General features: G+C 49.0%; 1 protein-coding gene across 2 annotated transcripts in view; it reads left to right on the forward strand.

Annotated features, from left to right (window-relative positions):
* The window catches only part of HEATR5A (HEAT repeat containing 5A), an 82210-nt gene that overhangs the window by 56892 nt on the left and 8452 nt on the right, over positions 1–16866 (forward strand). For both annotated transcript variants that reach the window (XM_083166448.1, XM_083166449.1), the window contains 7 exons: positions 1352–1420; positions 3018–3194; positions 4555–4738; positions 4852–5100; positions 6672–6799; positions 14138–14285; positions 14461–14733. In XM_083166448.1, coding sequence (XP_083022574.1) covers positions 1352–1420; positions 3018–3194; positions 4555–4738; positions 4852–5100; positions 6672–6799; positions 14138–14285; positions 14461–14733 — 1228 coding nt within the window. The remainder of the gene's footprint in view (positions 1–1351; positions 1421–3017; positions 3195–4554; positions 4739–4851; positions 5101–6671; positions 6800–14137; positions 14286–14460; positions 14734–16866) is intronic.

The raw sequence follows: 16866 nt of genomic DNA on the forward strand, positions 1-16866 counted from the left end.
CTGGCGTGGGACATAGGGTTAGGCTGTGGGGTGGTTAGGTTTAGGCACTGGCGTGGGACATAGGGTTAGGCTGTGGGGTGGGGCAGTTAGGTTTAGGCACTGGCGTGGGACATAGGGTTAGGCTGTGGGGCGGGGCAGTTAGGTTTAGGCACTTAGAATGGAGATTTGGGATTAGGCGGTGGGGCAGTTAGGTTTAGGCACTGGCGTGAGACATAGGGTTAGGCTGTGGGGCGGTTAGGTTTAGGCACTAAGAAGGGTGATTTTGCCCGATTTGACCTGTTTCCGATGCATCGGGTTAAAACTGGCAAATCACATATGTTTTAGATCCGATGCACATTTGAGCAGAGCCCCTAGATCGCAAGTGCTGCATGTAGGATCTGTCGGTTCGGTCATCTACCGGCAGCACTTGCTGGGATGCGATCTACTGTATTACATACAAAAGGAGAGCATGCAATCCTGCGGTTCAAGGTGGATCACGTGCGACTTCTACCCTTGGAGAAGTCGCACAAGTGTATGGGGACCTTTAGGTGGGGAGGTTTGGGGTAAGGCTGCATAGGATGATGATCGGTCACATTTACAGAATTATAAGGATGCTAGAATGCTCTGTGTCTAAAGCTGGTCCTTCCTTCCGCTTGCTTAAGGGACATACACAAGGGGCGATAATAGCCCGCTTTTCTCTGCGCTCCATGTGTATGTCCCATAGCGATGTCATTGCACAGTACCGTGCTTCACCATCGCCGGCTCAGATCTTGACAACGTGTAGTCAAGATCAAGTGAAATGCCAGCGTTCTAACCAGAGAACACTGGCTGGCACAGATCTCCCGTACATACATCGCTCCGTGTGTATGGGCGATCTAGCCGCCGGGAAGCTCCAAGGCGATTTACCCTAGCTTACATCACTTAGCGTGTAGGCCAGGCAACATCGCTTTGTGTGTTTGAGCCCCGTGTTTGAGTGACAGGATCACTAGTTTGGCCGCATACCGGTGTTGCCAGATGATATTGGGGCAGATGTATTAAGCCTTAACAAGAGATAATTGCAAGGTTGATAAAGAGAGATAAACATCCAGCCAATCAGCTCCTTGCTTACTTTTTTCAAACACAGCCTGTAACATGGCAGTTAGCAGGTGATTAGCTGGACGTTTATCTCTCTTTATCACCCTTGAATTTTTCTCTTCTTAAGGCTTAATACATCTGCCCCAATGTCTGATAATCCTGTAGTTTTTACTAGGACACCTATAGGGCATTGCCTACACTTTGGGTCCACATATGCTGCTGTATTTGTCCATTCTCCTGACATGGCTTCATGTATTGGGCTACCTGGATTTAATATAGACTTTCTCTGTACCAACAGGTGGTCGCTGCAGTAAGACCCGCTTTCATCACGGACACCCCCCCGGATGTCACTGCGAAGGCGTGCCAGGTGACTGATACCCTCCCTGATTACAGTTATAGGCTGTTCACAGTAACATCATGAGAAATGTTCATATGTCCTAGAATTATTTTAGCTTGAATTAGGAATTTTATAGAGAAAATATATGGTCATTAGGTCGACATGTATTGGGTCAACATGAGGTAGACAGGGTTGGAAGGTTGACACAAGCATTAGGTCGACATGAGTTCTTCACTTTTTTTTTTGTGGACTTGTGTCGACAGAGGCGGTATTTCATGCACTACCATCCACTAGGGCAGTGATGGCTAACCTTGCCACTCCAGCTGTTGTTGAACTACACATCCCAGCAAGCCCGGCATGGCCAAATAGTAAAACTGATGCAGGGCATGCTGGGATGTGTAGTTCAGCAACAGCTGGAGTGTCAAGGTTAGCCATCACTGCACTAGAGCGTGGATGCCTGAAGCATGGTGAGCGCAGCGGTACACATTGACGGTGTCCATGTCGACTATGTCAACATTCGGGGGGAACAAACGTGAAAGACTCGACCTTTTGACTGTCGACCTAGCCATTGTCGACCTAATGTTTGTGTCTACCTACCAACCCTGTCGACCTATGTCAAGTGTCGACCCAAGCTATGTCGACCTTCTGTGGTCGACCCAAACCATGTCAACGTAATCTGGGTCAACCCAATGACCCTTTCCAGGTGCTAACACTGGCAATCTCTTTTCATGTTGATCTAATGCTTGTGTCGACCTAATTACTATGTTGACCTATTTCATGTATCAACCTAATGACTGTTGACCTCATCCTTGTAGACTTATTGGCCGCATCCCCTCCAATCCGATGTTCCCTGTGTGCAGTAACAGCTGTACCTCCGTGCTTACTTCCTCCAAGCCGTAACATTACCCTCTACCAACCTGCGGCTCTCCATCTGCTGGGAAACTACACATCCCAGCATGCCCTGCCATAGGTTTAGGCCTCCCTAATAGCAAAACTGTGGCAGGGCATGCTGGGACTTGTAGTTTCACTACTGCTGGAGATCCACAGGCGGGCCAGGCATGCTGTAATGTGTAAGCTCTCACAAGCAGGACCCTTTCTACCATCTGTGTCATGGCAGCCTGAAATATCCAGATTCAGGTTCTCTTTCCTTCTAGAGCAGTGGTGTCAAACTCATGGCCCTCCAGCTGTTGTGGAACTACACATCCCAGCATGCCCTGCCACAGATTTTATATAATGGATTGCTACAACTGTGGCAGGGCATGCTGGGATGTGTAGTTCCACAACAGCTGGAGGGCCATGAGTTTGACACCACTGTTCTGGAGGATTATCCCACACTGCGCAGTTTACAAATAAATTGCGATTATGGATAAAGAATTCTGTTGTGTTCTGTGGTAATGTTGCTGAAGAAGAAGCTAAAGCAGGCATGTCCACACCATGGCCCTCCAGCTGTTGTGAAACTACAAGTCCCATCATGCCTTGCCACAGTTTTGCTATTAGGGAATGCTAAAACTATGGCAAGGCATGCTGGGATGTGCAGTTTCACAACTTCTGGAGGGCCACAGTTTGGACATGCCTGAGCTAACTATTTCACTTGGCGGGGTTACAGTCCTGTTTCTCCCTCCTGCAGGTGGCCAGTGCGTGGCTGGCTAGTGACGTTGTAAAGGACCCCTCCGACTTGCAGAGAGTTCAGCAGCTCCTCCTCTCTTCTCTGAGCAAAGTGCAGGTGACCAAAGAGACTGCAGGGGTATATAGTGAGAGCACTACCACTATGGAGACCCTCGCTGTACTGAAGGCCTGGGCAGAGGTAAGAGAAGCGCACATGTTATCTAAATTGCAGATAGTTTGTACAGGAGCGAAAATGTTACTGCGTGAAATCAGTTCTGTAGAATTATTTTTTGTACAGGTTTATACTCCAGATTTTACTTACAATGTATATTTATCTTTTGTTAAAAAAAAAAAAAAGAAGGGACATAATCAAACTGGACTTCTTTATAAAGTTTACCCCTCCCCTCTGCAGCCCATGCGCCCCAGGAGGTGCCATCTTTGCCGGTTGCTGGAGAAGCTTTTTATAATATATAGGGGCTGGTAGGAGCACCCATGAGAGCTTTATCCCCATTCCTGCCCCTGTTAACTTCACGCTCCCAGAAGAGGGTACCGTGCTACCAGAGATTTTACATCTGATAATCGCAGATTTTGTTTCTTGCCTATTTGCTACTGACTACAGACATATTGGAGAGGCCTGACTAGACGTCTTGTCCTGTCCCAGTGCAGGATATTTCTGGGATGACTTGAATGCCGTATCTAGCAGGGTTTTTTTTGCCAGTGGAGAATCCTCAGTGATCCTTAGGCAGGTGTCAATTCTCCAGTGCATACATTTATTATAGATAGATAAAGCTTCAAAATGGATGGTTCTCGAAGAAATGGGAAGGGGGCACTGATGTCATGTGAGGTCAGTTCCCATCCCAAGCAGGCGAATGGTACGCCCGCCATTTCTGTGGGTGCACACACCATTTTTGTGTGCACGCCCTTATAAATGCGGACCCTAGCGGGCGCCCTCCTGCCTGTCCGGCGTTATGCAAACACTCCTTGCAGGTGACAGACGAGTAATAAAACGAAAGCCTGATTCATTCCATGTTTGTTAGCGATCACCCGTAAGGTGGCTGCTATATGACTGCGCCGATGTAACTCACTGATGGAACCATGACATATGTACGTTTAGTTTGATAATGAGCCTGCTCCTGTGGATTCGGAGAAACGGATCTTATATGAAAAAAATCTCACTGTCCATATTAAGGAACAGAAAGTAGAGTAACAGAAAAGTGGCTGTGAGTCTTCATGTTAACCAAGAGCTTGTCCTGTCTTCCCTTTTGTCCTCGTCCTCAATGAGCAAGTGTGGCACGCATAAGCTGTAGTAGAGTACAGGTGTATCATCAGATATGGCTGCTGTCGCACTACCAATCCCAAATGCCAGGTCACGTGACAATTTTCTAATGTTGGTCATCTGTTTTCCTTAAAATCCAAGGGAAGGATCCTCTTTTCTAGGTACATCTGTCATGAGATGACACCTCCTCATATGTTCTTATGAATGTTACAGCATCGGATCAGACTGTATATAATCATCCATTACTGCCATGTACTCACATCTATAGTATGATCTGTAATAGATTAACATCGCGTTGGTGGAGCGGAACGCCCCTGAAGCATTGGCTTGTGGGAACTCTGGGGACAGTCTCTTTGCTATGATGCAAGCTGACATTTCTACTCTGAGCAAGTTATGGTTATCGGCTCTACAAGATCACGCGTTGCTTACACTCACTGCGGAGTGCGACCATCAGCTTCCGCCACAGGGTGAGCCTGGCCCGGGCCATGGTTGTTTACTGCATGATCTGATCGGCTGCAATCTTTAGCTCTTTTGTCTTCTATCTCCCCAATATAATCTCTTCTGTGTCGCCGCTTTCCAGGGGGTGCGTTTTATACTGCCGAGACCAGCGACGCTGCCAGGCCACACTACCTCGGCGCCTGGGCCCCCATTCTGCACGCCACGTCTCTGTGGCTCAGCAGCTCTGGTTTCCTGCTTTCAGACCAGGATGAGGCCGGCAGCCGCCTCTCCCGCCCTGTCACCCCAAACACCATGGGGCAGGAGCAGAGCACACAGCCACTGGACAAGTCACCAGAAGAGCTCAATTCCGAGAGGTTTCACCTAATTCTTGGTATGTATATGGCTAGGGGTGTGGTATGTTTTTCCGACATTATCCCGACTGGCCGCACTCAGACAGCGTGGCCAGCGCAACAAAGCCCCTTGTGGGCTCGCCACATATTCTATTCTCCCTCTATGGGGGTCGTGGCCCCCCACGAGTGAAAATAGCCGACGGCGATCGGTGTTTTAACAGTCGGGATCCCGTCCGGCCCCCTATGGCTAGCTGTTATCATAACCATTTTCTGTTATGTACCAACATATCTTGTGTCTATATATAACGTTTAACATCAGTCAATACAGTATACAGAACAATTATTTATCATAGTTTTATAAATACAAAACATTTATAATTATAATAAAAGTATCACCCAGAGAACTGCACTAATGATAATGAAATAAATCAATATTGGTCTAAGCCAATTACGGTGCAGAATGTTTCGTCACCCTAGGCAAAACTTCAGACTCAGTGAGGCCCCAGATTCTGCAGCCCCTAGGCAGCTGTGAAATGGTCGCGCTGACCCTGGTCTTGCGTTCAAAGGTGTCCGTTATGAATGTAAGGCAGTGGCGGCTCTAACCTCTGTGGAGGAGAGGGGCTGCCACTGGCCGCGATGCCGCCCCCCTGTCCACAGCCGTCACTGCTGGTCCCTGCCGCAGGTGCCTGCTGGTCTCGACCACCCATGCCTGCTTGTCTCCACTGCTGTTCCCGGTCCTGGCCCCGATGTGGCAGCTTCTTCGGTACAGGCGCATGCGCTGGCCCCCAGCCTCTATGGGCTGCATCAGCAGCAGTCCATAGAAGCATATTCACAGTCATGGGTCCGGCGCATGCACAATATCGTGCTCGGTACTGCGCATGTGCAGAACCCGTTTTTGTGGGAGGCAGCCGCAGTAGCCCATAGAGGCATTCTGGAGGGAGGGAACACCTCCCAATGGGACAGTCTTGGGTGACTGGCAGGTCGGACTTAAAAGAAATCACTGCCAGTCACAGCGAAGCCAGTGCAGTCTCACAGATTGCATCTGGCTTCACACAGTGGCGGATTTTACCTGGGGGGGGGGGGGGCTGCAGCCCTGCAGTCCTGCAGTCCATAGGTAAAAACCGCCACTGATGTAAGGTGCTGTACACATCAACTTCTGAGTTGCTGGCATAAGGGAAAGCTTAAGGACACCCCTATAGCATGTAGTGTCCCCAGAATGGGATGTTTGTACTTAAACTGAGTCTTCTGTACACTCATTAGGGGACACTGGGCATCTTCCCTTTATGCCTAATTCAGACCTATTAGCACAGCTGCAATGTTTGCAGATGGACAAAATTGTGCTGCACTGCAGGTGGGGCAGATGTAACATGTGCAGAGAGTTAGATTTGGGGGCCACAAAATACAATTTACAACAGTGCAAAATAGCCCTTCCATACTAGACAAGTAATTTGCTGGCATAAGGGTTTACATTTAGTTTTTACCCTAAAAAGAGTTTGAATGTAATATATAATTGTGTGAGAACGTAGCCATTATAATGGTAATTGTCCTACTTATTCGAAACCATGTAGCAACTGATTTTTTTCCCCTTCTGTTTGCTGGGTGTCCGTGGCAGGAATCTGTGTGGAATTTCTCTGTTGTCCCCCCGTGGATGCTCCAATGGAAAGGATAACAGTCTGTCTGAGGGCCATGAGGGCACTTCTCAGAGGAGCCTGGCCATGGGCTCAAATAGGGGCCAATCAGGTAAGTGATTTTTTTCACATTTTCTTGCCTATTTCTTTGGCACACCATGAGGATTGACCCTTAAACAAATGATTTCGGAATGGACTGCTTCCCTATAGTCCTACCCTTATGTTCCCTAATGAAATAGACAAGAAAATAATTTTACTAAGCAAGTGAAAATTTTTTCTTGTGAATGAAACTGTAGAAAGGATTACACCGCAACATATAGGTAAGCTGCCTTAGTGTTTAAAGAGCAGCTGAAAGGAGCCCTAACCAATCCACGGCCAGCAGAACTAGAACAAAAATCTGCAACGGTCATTATATGAATTTTGAAAAACTCCATGATATGAGCCCAAGGTATTAAGGTGCTTTCCCAGTGTGTATGCTGAACAATGATGTGAAAATCACTGGCCGATAAATTGTTCAGTGCTTACACACTGAGCGATTTTTCACCCAGCAGTAGGAGACTGTGGAAAGTGGTTCACTCCGCCTGTAAAACGAACAGCGATGATGATGATGATGATGGGAGCTCATCGTCCGTCCATACGCATTCGGAGATTTTGAGCTCAAAATTGCCTAGTGCTTGTGGGCTTTGTGTGACATTATTGATTATGCAATATTTAAGATGCTGCTTTGCACTGGGCGTCACAAACAGGAAACCTCACATGGAACAGCAGGAGACCATGGTACAGCAGGAACAGGCAAGCACATCACATCCAGCAGTGGAAAGGGGCAATTATCAAAGTCAACTGTTTCAGATAAAACTTGGAATCTGCATTCAGAAGTACTTCTAGAACTTTAGCTGCGGATCAAAATAAGTCACTAACAGTCATATGCAGCTAATACTGAAAGGCATCTAGGAAGGAAGACTTGTAGCATGGAGTATGGAGACATTAGAGGTTTAAGGTGGGACGCCCATTGTGAAATCCTGATTTTTCATTCATGCCAATGGTGGTCACTGGGACAGTGGGGTGTGGGTGGAGCTTCAGCTACAGGCACCAAGTAGAATAGAGTTCTTCAAGTGCAGCCCAGGCTCCTCCTCCTCCACGCCCCTACAGGCTTCAGTTGTTTCTTGGTGCCTCAAGGCACAGGTACCATGGGACAGGGCTCCGTGCCCTGTCTAAAATCTTCACTTTTTTTTTTTTTTTTTTTTTTTACACGGAGACAGCGTTACGCTGCTCCCCTGTGGCTGGCAGCGGCGCGCTGACTTTCATAGCCAGACCCGCCGCTCTCCTCATGACACGGAGGACGCCGCGCTCCACCACAGGTAAGCAGGCCCTCCATGTGAGGGGACGCGCGCACCATTTTATGTGCGCACCGCTAGCGGTCGAGTCACCGGGCGGGGTGCAGCCCGGGTGACCCTGGCAGTGGCACCCAGTCTTCTCTGCGCGGCCACTAGACCACCAGGGAGCCGTACTGTGGAGCGCCATTTTGGTTAATGGCGCAGGGCACTGATGGTTCCAGGGGAGGCGGGGCCTTGATCCACAGCTCCCCGCCTCCACGCTCAGAGCGACATAACGCTGTTTTCCCGCCTGAGCTTAGCTTTCCCACGCCCCAGCAGCGTACTGAAGACGCCATTACGCGGGACTACACTGTGGGAGAAGTGCACCGGAATCCCTGCTCCTCTACACGCTACAGGAACAGGTTTTTCTGCAGCCCTCTGTACCTCAGTATTTAGCTGAGAGTCAGAGAGTATAGTGTCTTTTCTACTGTCATCCATCTGTATACCTTTATAGTTTCAGAGGGTGTTACTGTCCACTGTATTATTGTAACCAGTGCACACAGGGCCTGTCTGTGTTAAAATGTCACAGAAAAACCCCAAAGCAAAGCCAGCTAGGGATTCACCTAAGCTGCATGCTTATACATGCTTATACATGCACTAACTGTAAGGAGAATTATTCCTCCATACAGGAGCAAGCTGGTTTGTGTGAACGCTGTTCTGCACAGGACACCCTGGGGGGCCCCTCAGTCCCAACACATGGGGAACCCAGTTGGGCTTCCACTCTCTCAGCAGCCTTGAAGGAGTTAGCTACTCAGTTAGCTGCAAACAGAGAGTCTGCTGCGCAGCCATTGCCAGCTCAGCCTGCTGTTGCTGCATCAGAGCCGGCCTGGGTACAGGGTTTATCCTCCTCTGTTCAGGATTTAGTCCAGGTGTCTGCTTCTCTGCAATCTGCATTGAGGGCTCCACCTAAACGCAAAGCACAAGCTCCTTTAGCCTCTAATCAATCAGATGCTGGGAATGACTTGGACGACCAGGTGCGGGTCGACACAGACGATGATGCTGACATAGATGATGTTGACATAGATGAACCTGATAAGGAGGAAAGAATGACCCAGTCCAGAGTAGACTCCTTAGTTAAGGCTGTTAGGATGTCTCTCAATATACAGGACACCCAGGCCACAGCACCTGACACACTACTTTTTAAAAAGAAAAAGAAGGAGTTGGCTCTTTTTCCCTCAAATTCAGACTTAAATGAGGTCTTATCTGAAGCGTGGCAACACCCTAACAAAAAGTTTTTAGTGTCCAAACGCCTGATTTCCTTCTTCCCGTTCGCTCCGGCGGACCGTAAGAAATGGGAGGAGCCTCCACAGGTTGATGCTCACGTAGCCCGCCTAGTTAAGGCTACTACCCTTCCCATTCCTACAGTGGCCTCTCTTAAAGATCCTACTGATAGGAAGATTGAACACTGCCTAAAATCAGTGTTCTCCAATGCTGGCGTGTCAGCAAGACCAGCTATGGCCTCAGCCCTGGGTAGCAAAGGCAATTGCAACTTGGGCTGACTCCCTGCAGGAGCAGATTTCCTCAGGTACACGTCGCTCTGAATTGTTATCAACGGTGGACCTCATTAGGGAAGGGGCCACATACCTGGAAGAGGCAGCGATAGATGCAGCTGCCCTCTCCTCAAAAATTTCAGCTTCTTCAATTGCTGCCCGGCGTGCACTGTGGCTGCGTACTTGGAACGCAGATTCTGATTCCAAAAAGGCATTAGAGGCCCTTCCATTCTCAGGGGAGGTTCTGTTCGGCTCTGAGCTGGACAAGATTGTAGCCACCATTGCAACGTCCAAAACAGCTTTTCTGCCTTCGGCACCGGCTAGGCCTAGATCTCAGTCCTTTCGGACCTTCCGTCCACAGGGGAGGCCCAGGGGTCAGCCTTCATCAAGGGCGCAGGCCCCCACAAGGCGTCCATCCGCTCCCAAGACCAAACAGTCCTGGGCGGGTCGCCGTCAGGCCCCAAAACAGGCCGACAAGCCCTCAGCATGAGGATCAGGCGGCCCACCAACCACATCAGGTGGGCGGTCGCCTGTTGTCATTTGCCGGGGTTTGGCAGGCCACTACCACCGATAGGTGGGTAAACACCATAGTGGCCCAGGGTTACTCCCTCTCCTTTCAGGGGCGTCCACCATCTCGGTTTTTCACAACAAGCATGCCCCGGGAGAAGGACAGAGCGGCTGCTCTGACCAGCTCCATTCACACCCTGCTGGCAGCAGGGGTCATAGTACCTGTCCCACTTTCTCAGCGAGGAGCAGGTTTCTACTCAAGCCTGTTCCTGGTGACAAAGCCGGACGGGTCATACCGACCCATCCTCAATCTGAAGGGCCTGAACAAACATCTCTGTGTCCCCAAGTTCAGGATGGAGTCCCTCAGGTCTATCCTGCAAGCCCTGGAACCGGGGGACTTCATGGCATCCCTGGACATCCAGGATGCCTACCTCCATGTGCCAATTCGATCGGACAGCCAGTGCTACCTCAGGTTTGCAGTCAAAAGCAAACACTACCAGTTCATAGCCCTCCCCTTCGGGCTGTCGACCGCGCCACGAATCTTTACAAAGATTATGGCCACCATGGCGGCGGCCCTAAGGGCCCAGGGCGTTCGTCTACTACCATATCTAGACGACCTCTTGATACTGGCTCAATCCGCACAGACATTCCAGAGGCATCTGGAGCTAACGGTTTCCCTCCTGCAGTCCCACGGCTGGCTCATAAATTGGAAAAAATCCTCAACAACCCCATCACAGCGGATGGTGCATCTAGGAGCCTTGATAGACACAAGAACTCTCAGGGTTTACCTGCCTGAGGACAAGTGGATACTCCTCAGAGACCTCCTGAAACTGTTCCTGAAGCAACACAGGGTCTCTGTGCACCTGTGCATGAAAGTCCTAGGCAAGATGGTCTCTTGTTACGACATGGCGGAATTTGCGCAGTTCCATTCCAGGCCCCTGCAGAGGGAAATGCTGCGTCACTGGAACCGTTCCCAACCAAGCCTGAAATCGCAGACCTTTGTTCTGTCTACGCAGACACGTCTGTCGCTCACATGGTGGCTCAGTCCTCTAAACCTTCAAAAAGGGCGCCAGTTTGTCATCCCTCAATGGGTGATGTTAACAACGGACGCCAGCCTCCGAGGGTGGGGAGCTGTTCTGGCAGAACATTCCTTCCAAGGCCGTTGGTCGAGGGAGGAGGCGCTGCTCCCAATAAACATACTGGAGCTAAGAGCCATCCTACTAGCCCTCAAGTCAGCAGGCCCTCTGATTCACTCCAAACCGGTGAAGATTCAATCAGACAATGCCACTGCGGTGGCATACGTCAACCACCAGGGGGGGACCAGGAGCCTAGCAGCCATGAGGGAGGTAACATCGATTCTGCAGTGGGCAGAACATCACCTGTTAGCTTTGTCAGCGGTACACATACCAGGGGTTCAGAACTGGGAGGCCGATTTTCTGAGCCGCCAGGAGGTACAGTCAGGCGAATGGGGGCTCCACGAGGATGTGTTCCAGGAACTAGTCAACAGATGGGGACTCCCGCAAATAGACCTAATGGCCTCAAGCGCCAACAAAAAGTTACCCCGCTACGGGGCTCGCTCCAGGGACCCACAGGCATATCTGGTGGATGCCCTGTCGGCTCCATGGCCATTCTCCCTGGTCTACATTTTTCCTCCAGTGGCACTGCTACCAAGAGTCCTCAGGTGCCTCAAACAAGAAGGGACCACAGCAATCCTCCTGGCCCCAGACTGGCCCCGCAGAGCCTGGTACTCAGACCTTCGGGAGATGTCTCTGCAGCCACCTTGGAGACTGCCAGCTCGTCCGGACTTGCTAGTACAAGGACCATGCCTTCAACCCGAATCTAGGCAGACTAGCTTTGACGGCGTGGCTCTTGAAACGGAAGTTTTAAGAGGGAAGGGATTTTCATTACCGGTCATAAAAACCATGATAGCAGCAAGGAAACCTGCTTCTTCCCGGATCTACTATCGAATCTGGAATGCCTTTTTCACCTGGTGTGCGAAGAAGAACCTTCCGCCTAGGGAGTTTCGACTTTCCAGGATCCTGGCCTTCTTGCAGGCGGGCCTGGATTTGGGCCTAAGATTGTCCTCCTTAAAGGTCCAAGTTTCCGCACTCTCTATTTTGTTTCAGCGGAAGTTAGCAAAGAAGATGGCTATACAGACCTTTTTGCAGGGCGTCCTTCACATACAGCCTCCCTTTGTACCCCCAATCCAACCTTGGGACCTCACAGTGGTGCTCTCAGCACTGCAAAGACCACCGTTTGAGCCTCTAGAATCCTCAGAGCTCAGGTGGCTAACATGGAAAACAGTGTTCCTACTGGCTATTTCTTCGGCCAGAAGAGTTTCGGACCTGTCTGCCTTGTCTAGTGCATCCCCGTATCTGGTGTTCCACCCGGACAGGGCAGTCTTAAGAACAAAAAAGGAGTTCCTACCCAAAGTTATTTCCAGTTTTCACATAAACCAGGATATCGTTGTTCCTGCTTTTTCCCAGTTGGAGGACTCCCCAGAGTTACGCTCGTTGGATGTTACAAGAGCTTTAAAAGTTTATGTTAACAGGACTCAATCCTTACGCAAGACAGAGGCCCTGTTCGTGCTCTATGATGCAAACAAGAGAGGCTGGCCTGCAATGAAGCAAACACTGGCTCGATGGTTGCGGCTAACTATAAAACAGGCTTATGTATCTTCCAATAAGCCAGTTCCGTCCTCTATCAGAGCCCACTCCACGCGTTCGGTAGCGGCCTCTTGGGCGGCTCATCAGGGAGCCTCTGCAGAACAGTTGTGTCGCGCGGCCACTTGGTCCTCTCCACACACCTTTCTAAAATTTTGCCATTTTGACACGTTCGCCAGGGCAGATTCTGCTTTTGGACAACGCGTCATCAGTGCAGCTCAGGTGCGTTCCCTCCCATAAAAGGGACAGCTTTGGGACGTCCCACTGTCCCAGTGACCACCATTGGCATGAATGAAAAAAGGGGATTTTGGTCCTACCTGTAAAATCCTTTTTTCTGAATCCATGGTGGACACTGGGCGCCCGCCCTCGCACACTGATCTACAGTAATGGGGGTCGGCTTACACCTTCCTGAAACTTGTTCTTCCTTCGGGTTGCTGGTTTCTTTCCTGTTTCTCTTCCTTTTCCTGTACCTTGCGGGTAAGCTGTTGAACAAACTGAAGCCTGTAGGGGCGTGGAGGAGGAGGAGCCTGGGCTGCACTTGAAGAACTCTATTCTACTTGGTGCCTGAAGCTGAAGCTCCACCCACACCCCACTGTCCCAGTGTCCACCATGGATTCAGAAAAAAGGATTTTACAGGTAGGACCAAAATCCCCTTATTTTCATTTGGTCTTCGGACAGCAAAAAATAACCAACTGGTCCATCTGGTCTGTTCATGTCTGTTCTCCAAGCATTTGTACGATAGTAACTCTAGAGAGGAGGAGGAGGAATAGAGTAGGCCGAGTCTGAGATGTTGCTGGCCGCGAGTTACTACAATTCCATTGACACCCAAGGCTTCTCCCACAAGCATACCGATTTATTGTATTTATACATTGTGTAAAACATTATTGTCTGTCTAATAGGAACACTGTGTAGTAAGTCACATAGCGGTAAACTTTGTTATTAGTGAATGATGCATACATAAACACAGCAGAACCATAGGAGACTGTTGTGGAAAAGGTCTCCATGTACTGTAGACCAGGGCATGACCATCCTACCAGTTCCTGTAGACCAGGGCATGACCATCCTACCAGTTCCTGTAGACCAGGACATGACCATCCTACCAGTTCCTGTAGACCAGGACATGACCATCCTACCAGTTCCTGTAGACCAGGACATGACCATCCTACCAGTTCCTGTAGACCAGGACATGACCATCCTACCAGTTCCTGTAGACCAGGACATGACCATCCTACCAGTTCCTGTAGACCAGGACATGACCATCCTACCAGTTCCTGTAGACCAGGACATGACCATCCTACCAGTTCCTGTAGACCAGGACATGACCATCCTACCAGTTCCTGTAGACCAGGACATGACCATCCTACTAGTTCTTTGTCCATAGAACTCAGCACATTTGTTCTCTCCCTGCTTTCACCAGGAACTTGCCATTGAGTTGGTCTCTGTACTGCACAGACTGCTCCTAATGAGAGAGTCCTCCGAAGTGCAACTTCTGGCCTTAGAGGTTGGAAGACTGATCCTGAGCGCCGCTCAAGATCACATAAAGGAGAGGAGGAGGAGTGCGGAAGGTAAGAGGTGCAGAAGAAAGTGGAGTTCAATAAACCACAGGAGGAGCAATACTGTGGTCCAATTAGGATAATGTTAAACATGAGATTAGATTGTAATAAGGAACATCAAGGGATCATTACTACAGTCCACGTGCCCTTATTTCAGTGCAGTTGTATTTATTTTCCTTTCTTCTAGTTGATGATGGAGCTGAAGAAAAGGAGACCTTGCCAGAATTTGGGGAGGGACACGATACCGGTGGCCTGGTGCCTGGGCATTCCCTGGTACTTGCAGCTTTGGAGTTGTGCCTTTGTATCCTCATCAGACAGTTACCTCAGCTTAGTCCTCGTCTGTCTGGGAACTCTACTGGAAGCAGTGTAGCCAAGCAACCCCTGTCACATGATGCCAGTCTGCTGATCTCCGCTTCCCTGGGCATTCTAGCGGATCTGCCCTCCCTCTGCTCTCCAGAAGGTGAGGATGGGCAGGCGTTGAGATATCTAGGTCATAAATATAGGATAAAGCAAATTATTTTCTTGTGTAGAAGATGTCTGTCTGTTCTCCATAGTTCTCACCACACCACCATGCCTATTAGACATTTACATATCGGTGCATGTGCCTCAGACTTCTGCTCGCATGATGTCCTGGGGCGCGATTTCATCACTCCTATGGGGCCGCAGCTGCAGGAAGAATTCTGTTCTGCACTTGTACAGCAAGGGGGCATAGACGTATGGTCCGGAACTGGTCCGGTAATGCACTGGCTGCAGTCATATCCCATAGGCTAGTGCCAGTTAAAGCACACAGGGGTTTATTTTCTAAGCCTTGGAGAGCAATAAAGTGTACAGAGATAAGGTACCACCCAACTGGCTCCTAACTGTCATTTTCAACCATTGCCTTAACAGTTATTATTATTATTATAATTTTATTTATAAGGCGACACAAGTGTTTTGCAGCGCCATACAAAGGAACAGTACAGGGAGACAAAACTTGGCATAACATAGAATAAATAACAAAAGTAGAGTACAGATAAAGAGCGCCACAGTTCAATACACATTACAGCTTAAATATAAGTAGTGAGGACTCAATCAACATACAACTAGAGGCTTGAGGCCAATGATGGAGATGAGTATGGGGACGAAGATGTTCACTGAGTGTTGGAGTATAGGAGAGCTGTGACATGTGAAGAGAAGTGGGCTTTGACAACAGGAGGGAAGAGGGCCCTGCTCGGAGGAGCTTACAATCTAGTAGGAAGGGGAGACAGACAGATTACAAGAGGTGCGAGTGGGTGGTGGTGGCTAGATAGCAGGATGTAAACAGGCAAGGGGTCGGAGAACCAGCTGGTTTATGCAGTGCAAGGGTACGCTTTGATGAATAGGTGAGTTTTCAGTGCCTATTTGAAGCTTTGCAAGGTCGGGGAGAGTCTAATAGAGTGAGGGAGTGCGTTCCACTGAAGGGGTGCAGCGTGGGCAAAGTCCTGTACTCTAGCATGGGAAGCAGTGATCAGGGTGGAGGAGAGACGACAGTTAAAAAAAAGTTAATAGCTGATTGGCTGATACTTTAATTACGTCCAGGTCATCTCTCTCCAAGGCGTAGTACAAAGACCCTGTCTGTCTGTTCTCCATAGTTCTCACCACACCACCATGCCTATTAGACATTTACATATCGGTGCATGTGCCTCAGACTTCTGCTCACATGATGTCCTGGGGCGCGATTTCATCACTCCTATGGGGCCGCAGCTGCAGGAAGAATCCTGTTCTGCACTTTCACAGCAAGGGGGCATAGACGTATGGTCCGGAACTCACTGTTGCATTTATATAAAAAATGCTTTGCAGAAAACTCAATAAACCTGATGTTCTTCATGCTAATAAGAGGTGTGCAATTAATTCCACATATATTTTATGTAGATTCCTGTTTAGTTTGTTCCGCCTGGTTTATATGCTGTGTTTGCTTTCACTTTACTCTCTGCAAAGTGTTTTGCAGTTATTTACATTTAATATAAATGATTGCAACAATATTGCTGGCTTGGAAAAGATAAAACAAGAAACAGCTCATTAATACTTCATATTACCTTAAATACTGGAGACATTTGCTGTTTATAGTATGTGGCATATTTTACAGTATAATGGATTCCCAGGACAAGCATTATTGATGCTGTTATTATTATTACTACTGGTTATTTATATAGCGCACACATATTCCGCAGCGCTGTACAGAGAATATTTGAACATTCACATCAGTCCCTGACCAGTGGAGCTTACAATCTATATTCCCTACCACATGTACACGCACACAGACATTCTAGGGTTAATTTTGTTAGGAGCCAATTGACCTACCAGTATATTTTTGAAGTAAGGGAGAAAACCGGAGTACCCGGAGGAAACCCACGCAAGTATGGGGAGAATATGAAAACTTCACACAGTTAGGGCCAAACATTACACAGTCTATTGCTGTTGAACAGGGGTTCGGTATGACTCGCCGACGGTTGGAATCTTAACCGCTGTTATGTCGACAAATTCCTCTTGTGGGCTCGCTGCATTGCAAGCCCGGTGGCTCATCACAGGTTCTGTTTACCCTCTATGGGGGTCGTAGTCCCCCACAATGGAGAAT

The sequence above is a fragment of the Crinia signifera genome, chromosome 12 (assembly GCF_055691185.1).
Source record: "Crinia signifera chromosome 12, ASM5569118v1, whole genome shotgun sequence".
NCBI classification, from domain to species: Eukaryota; Metazoa; Chordata; class Amphibia; order Anura; family Myobatrachidae; genus Crinia; species Crinia signifera.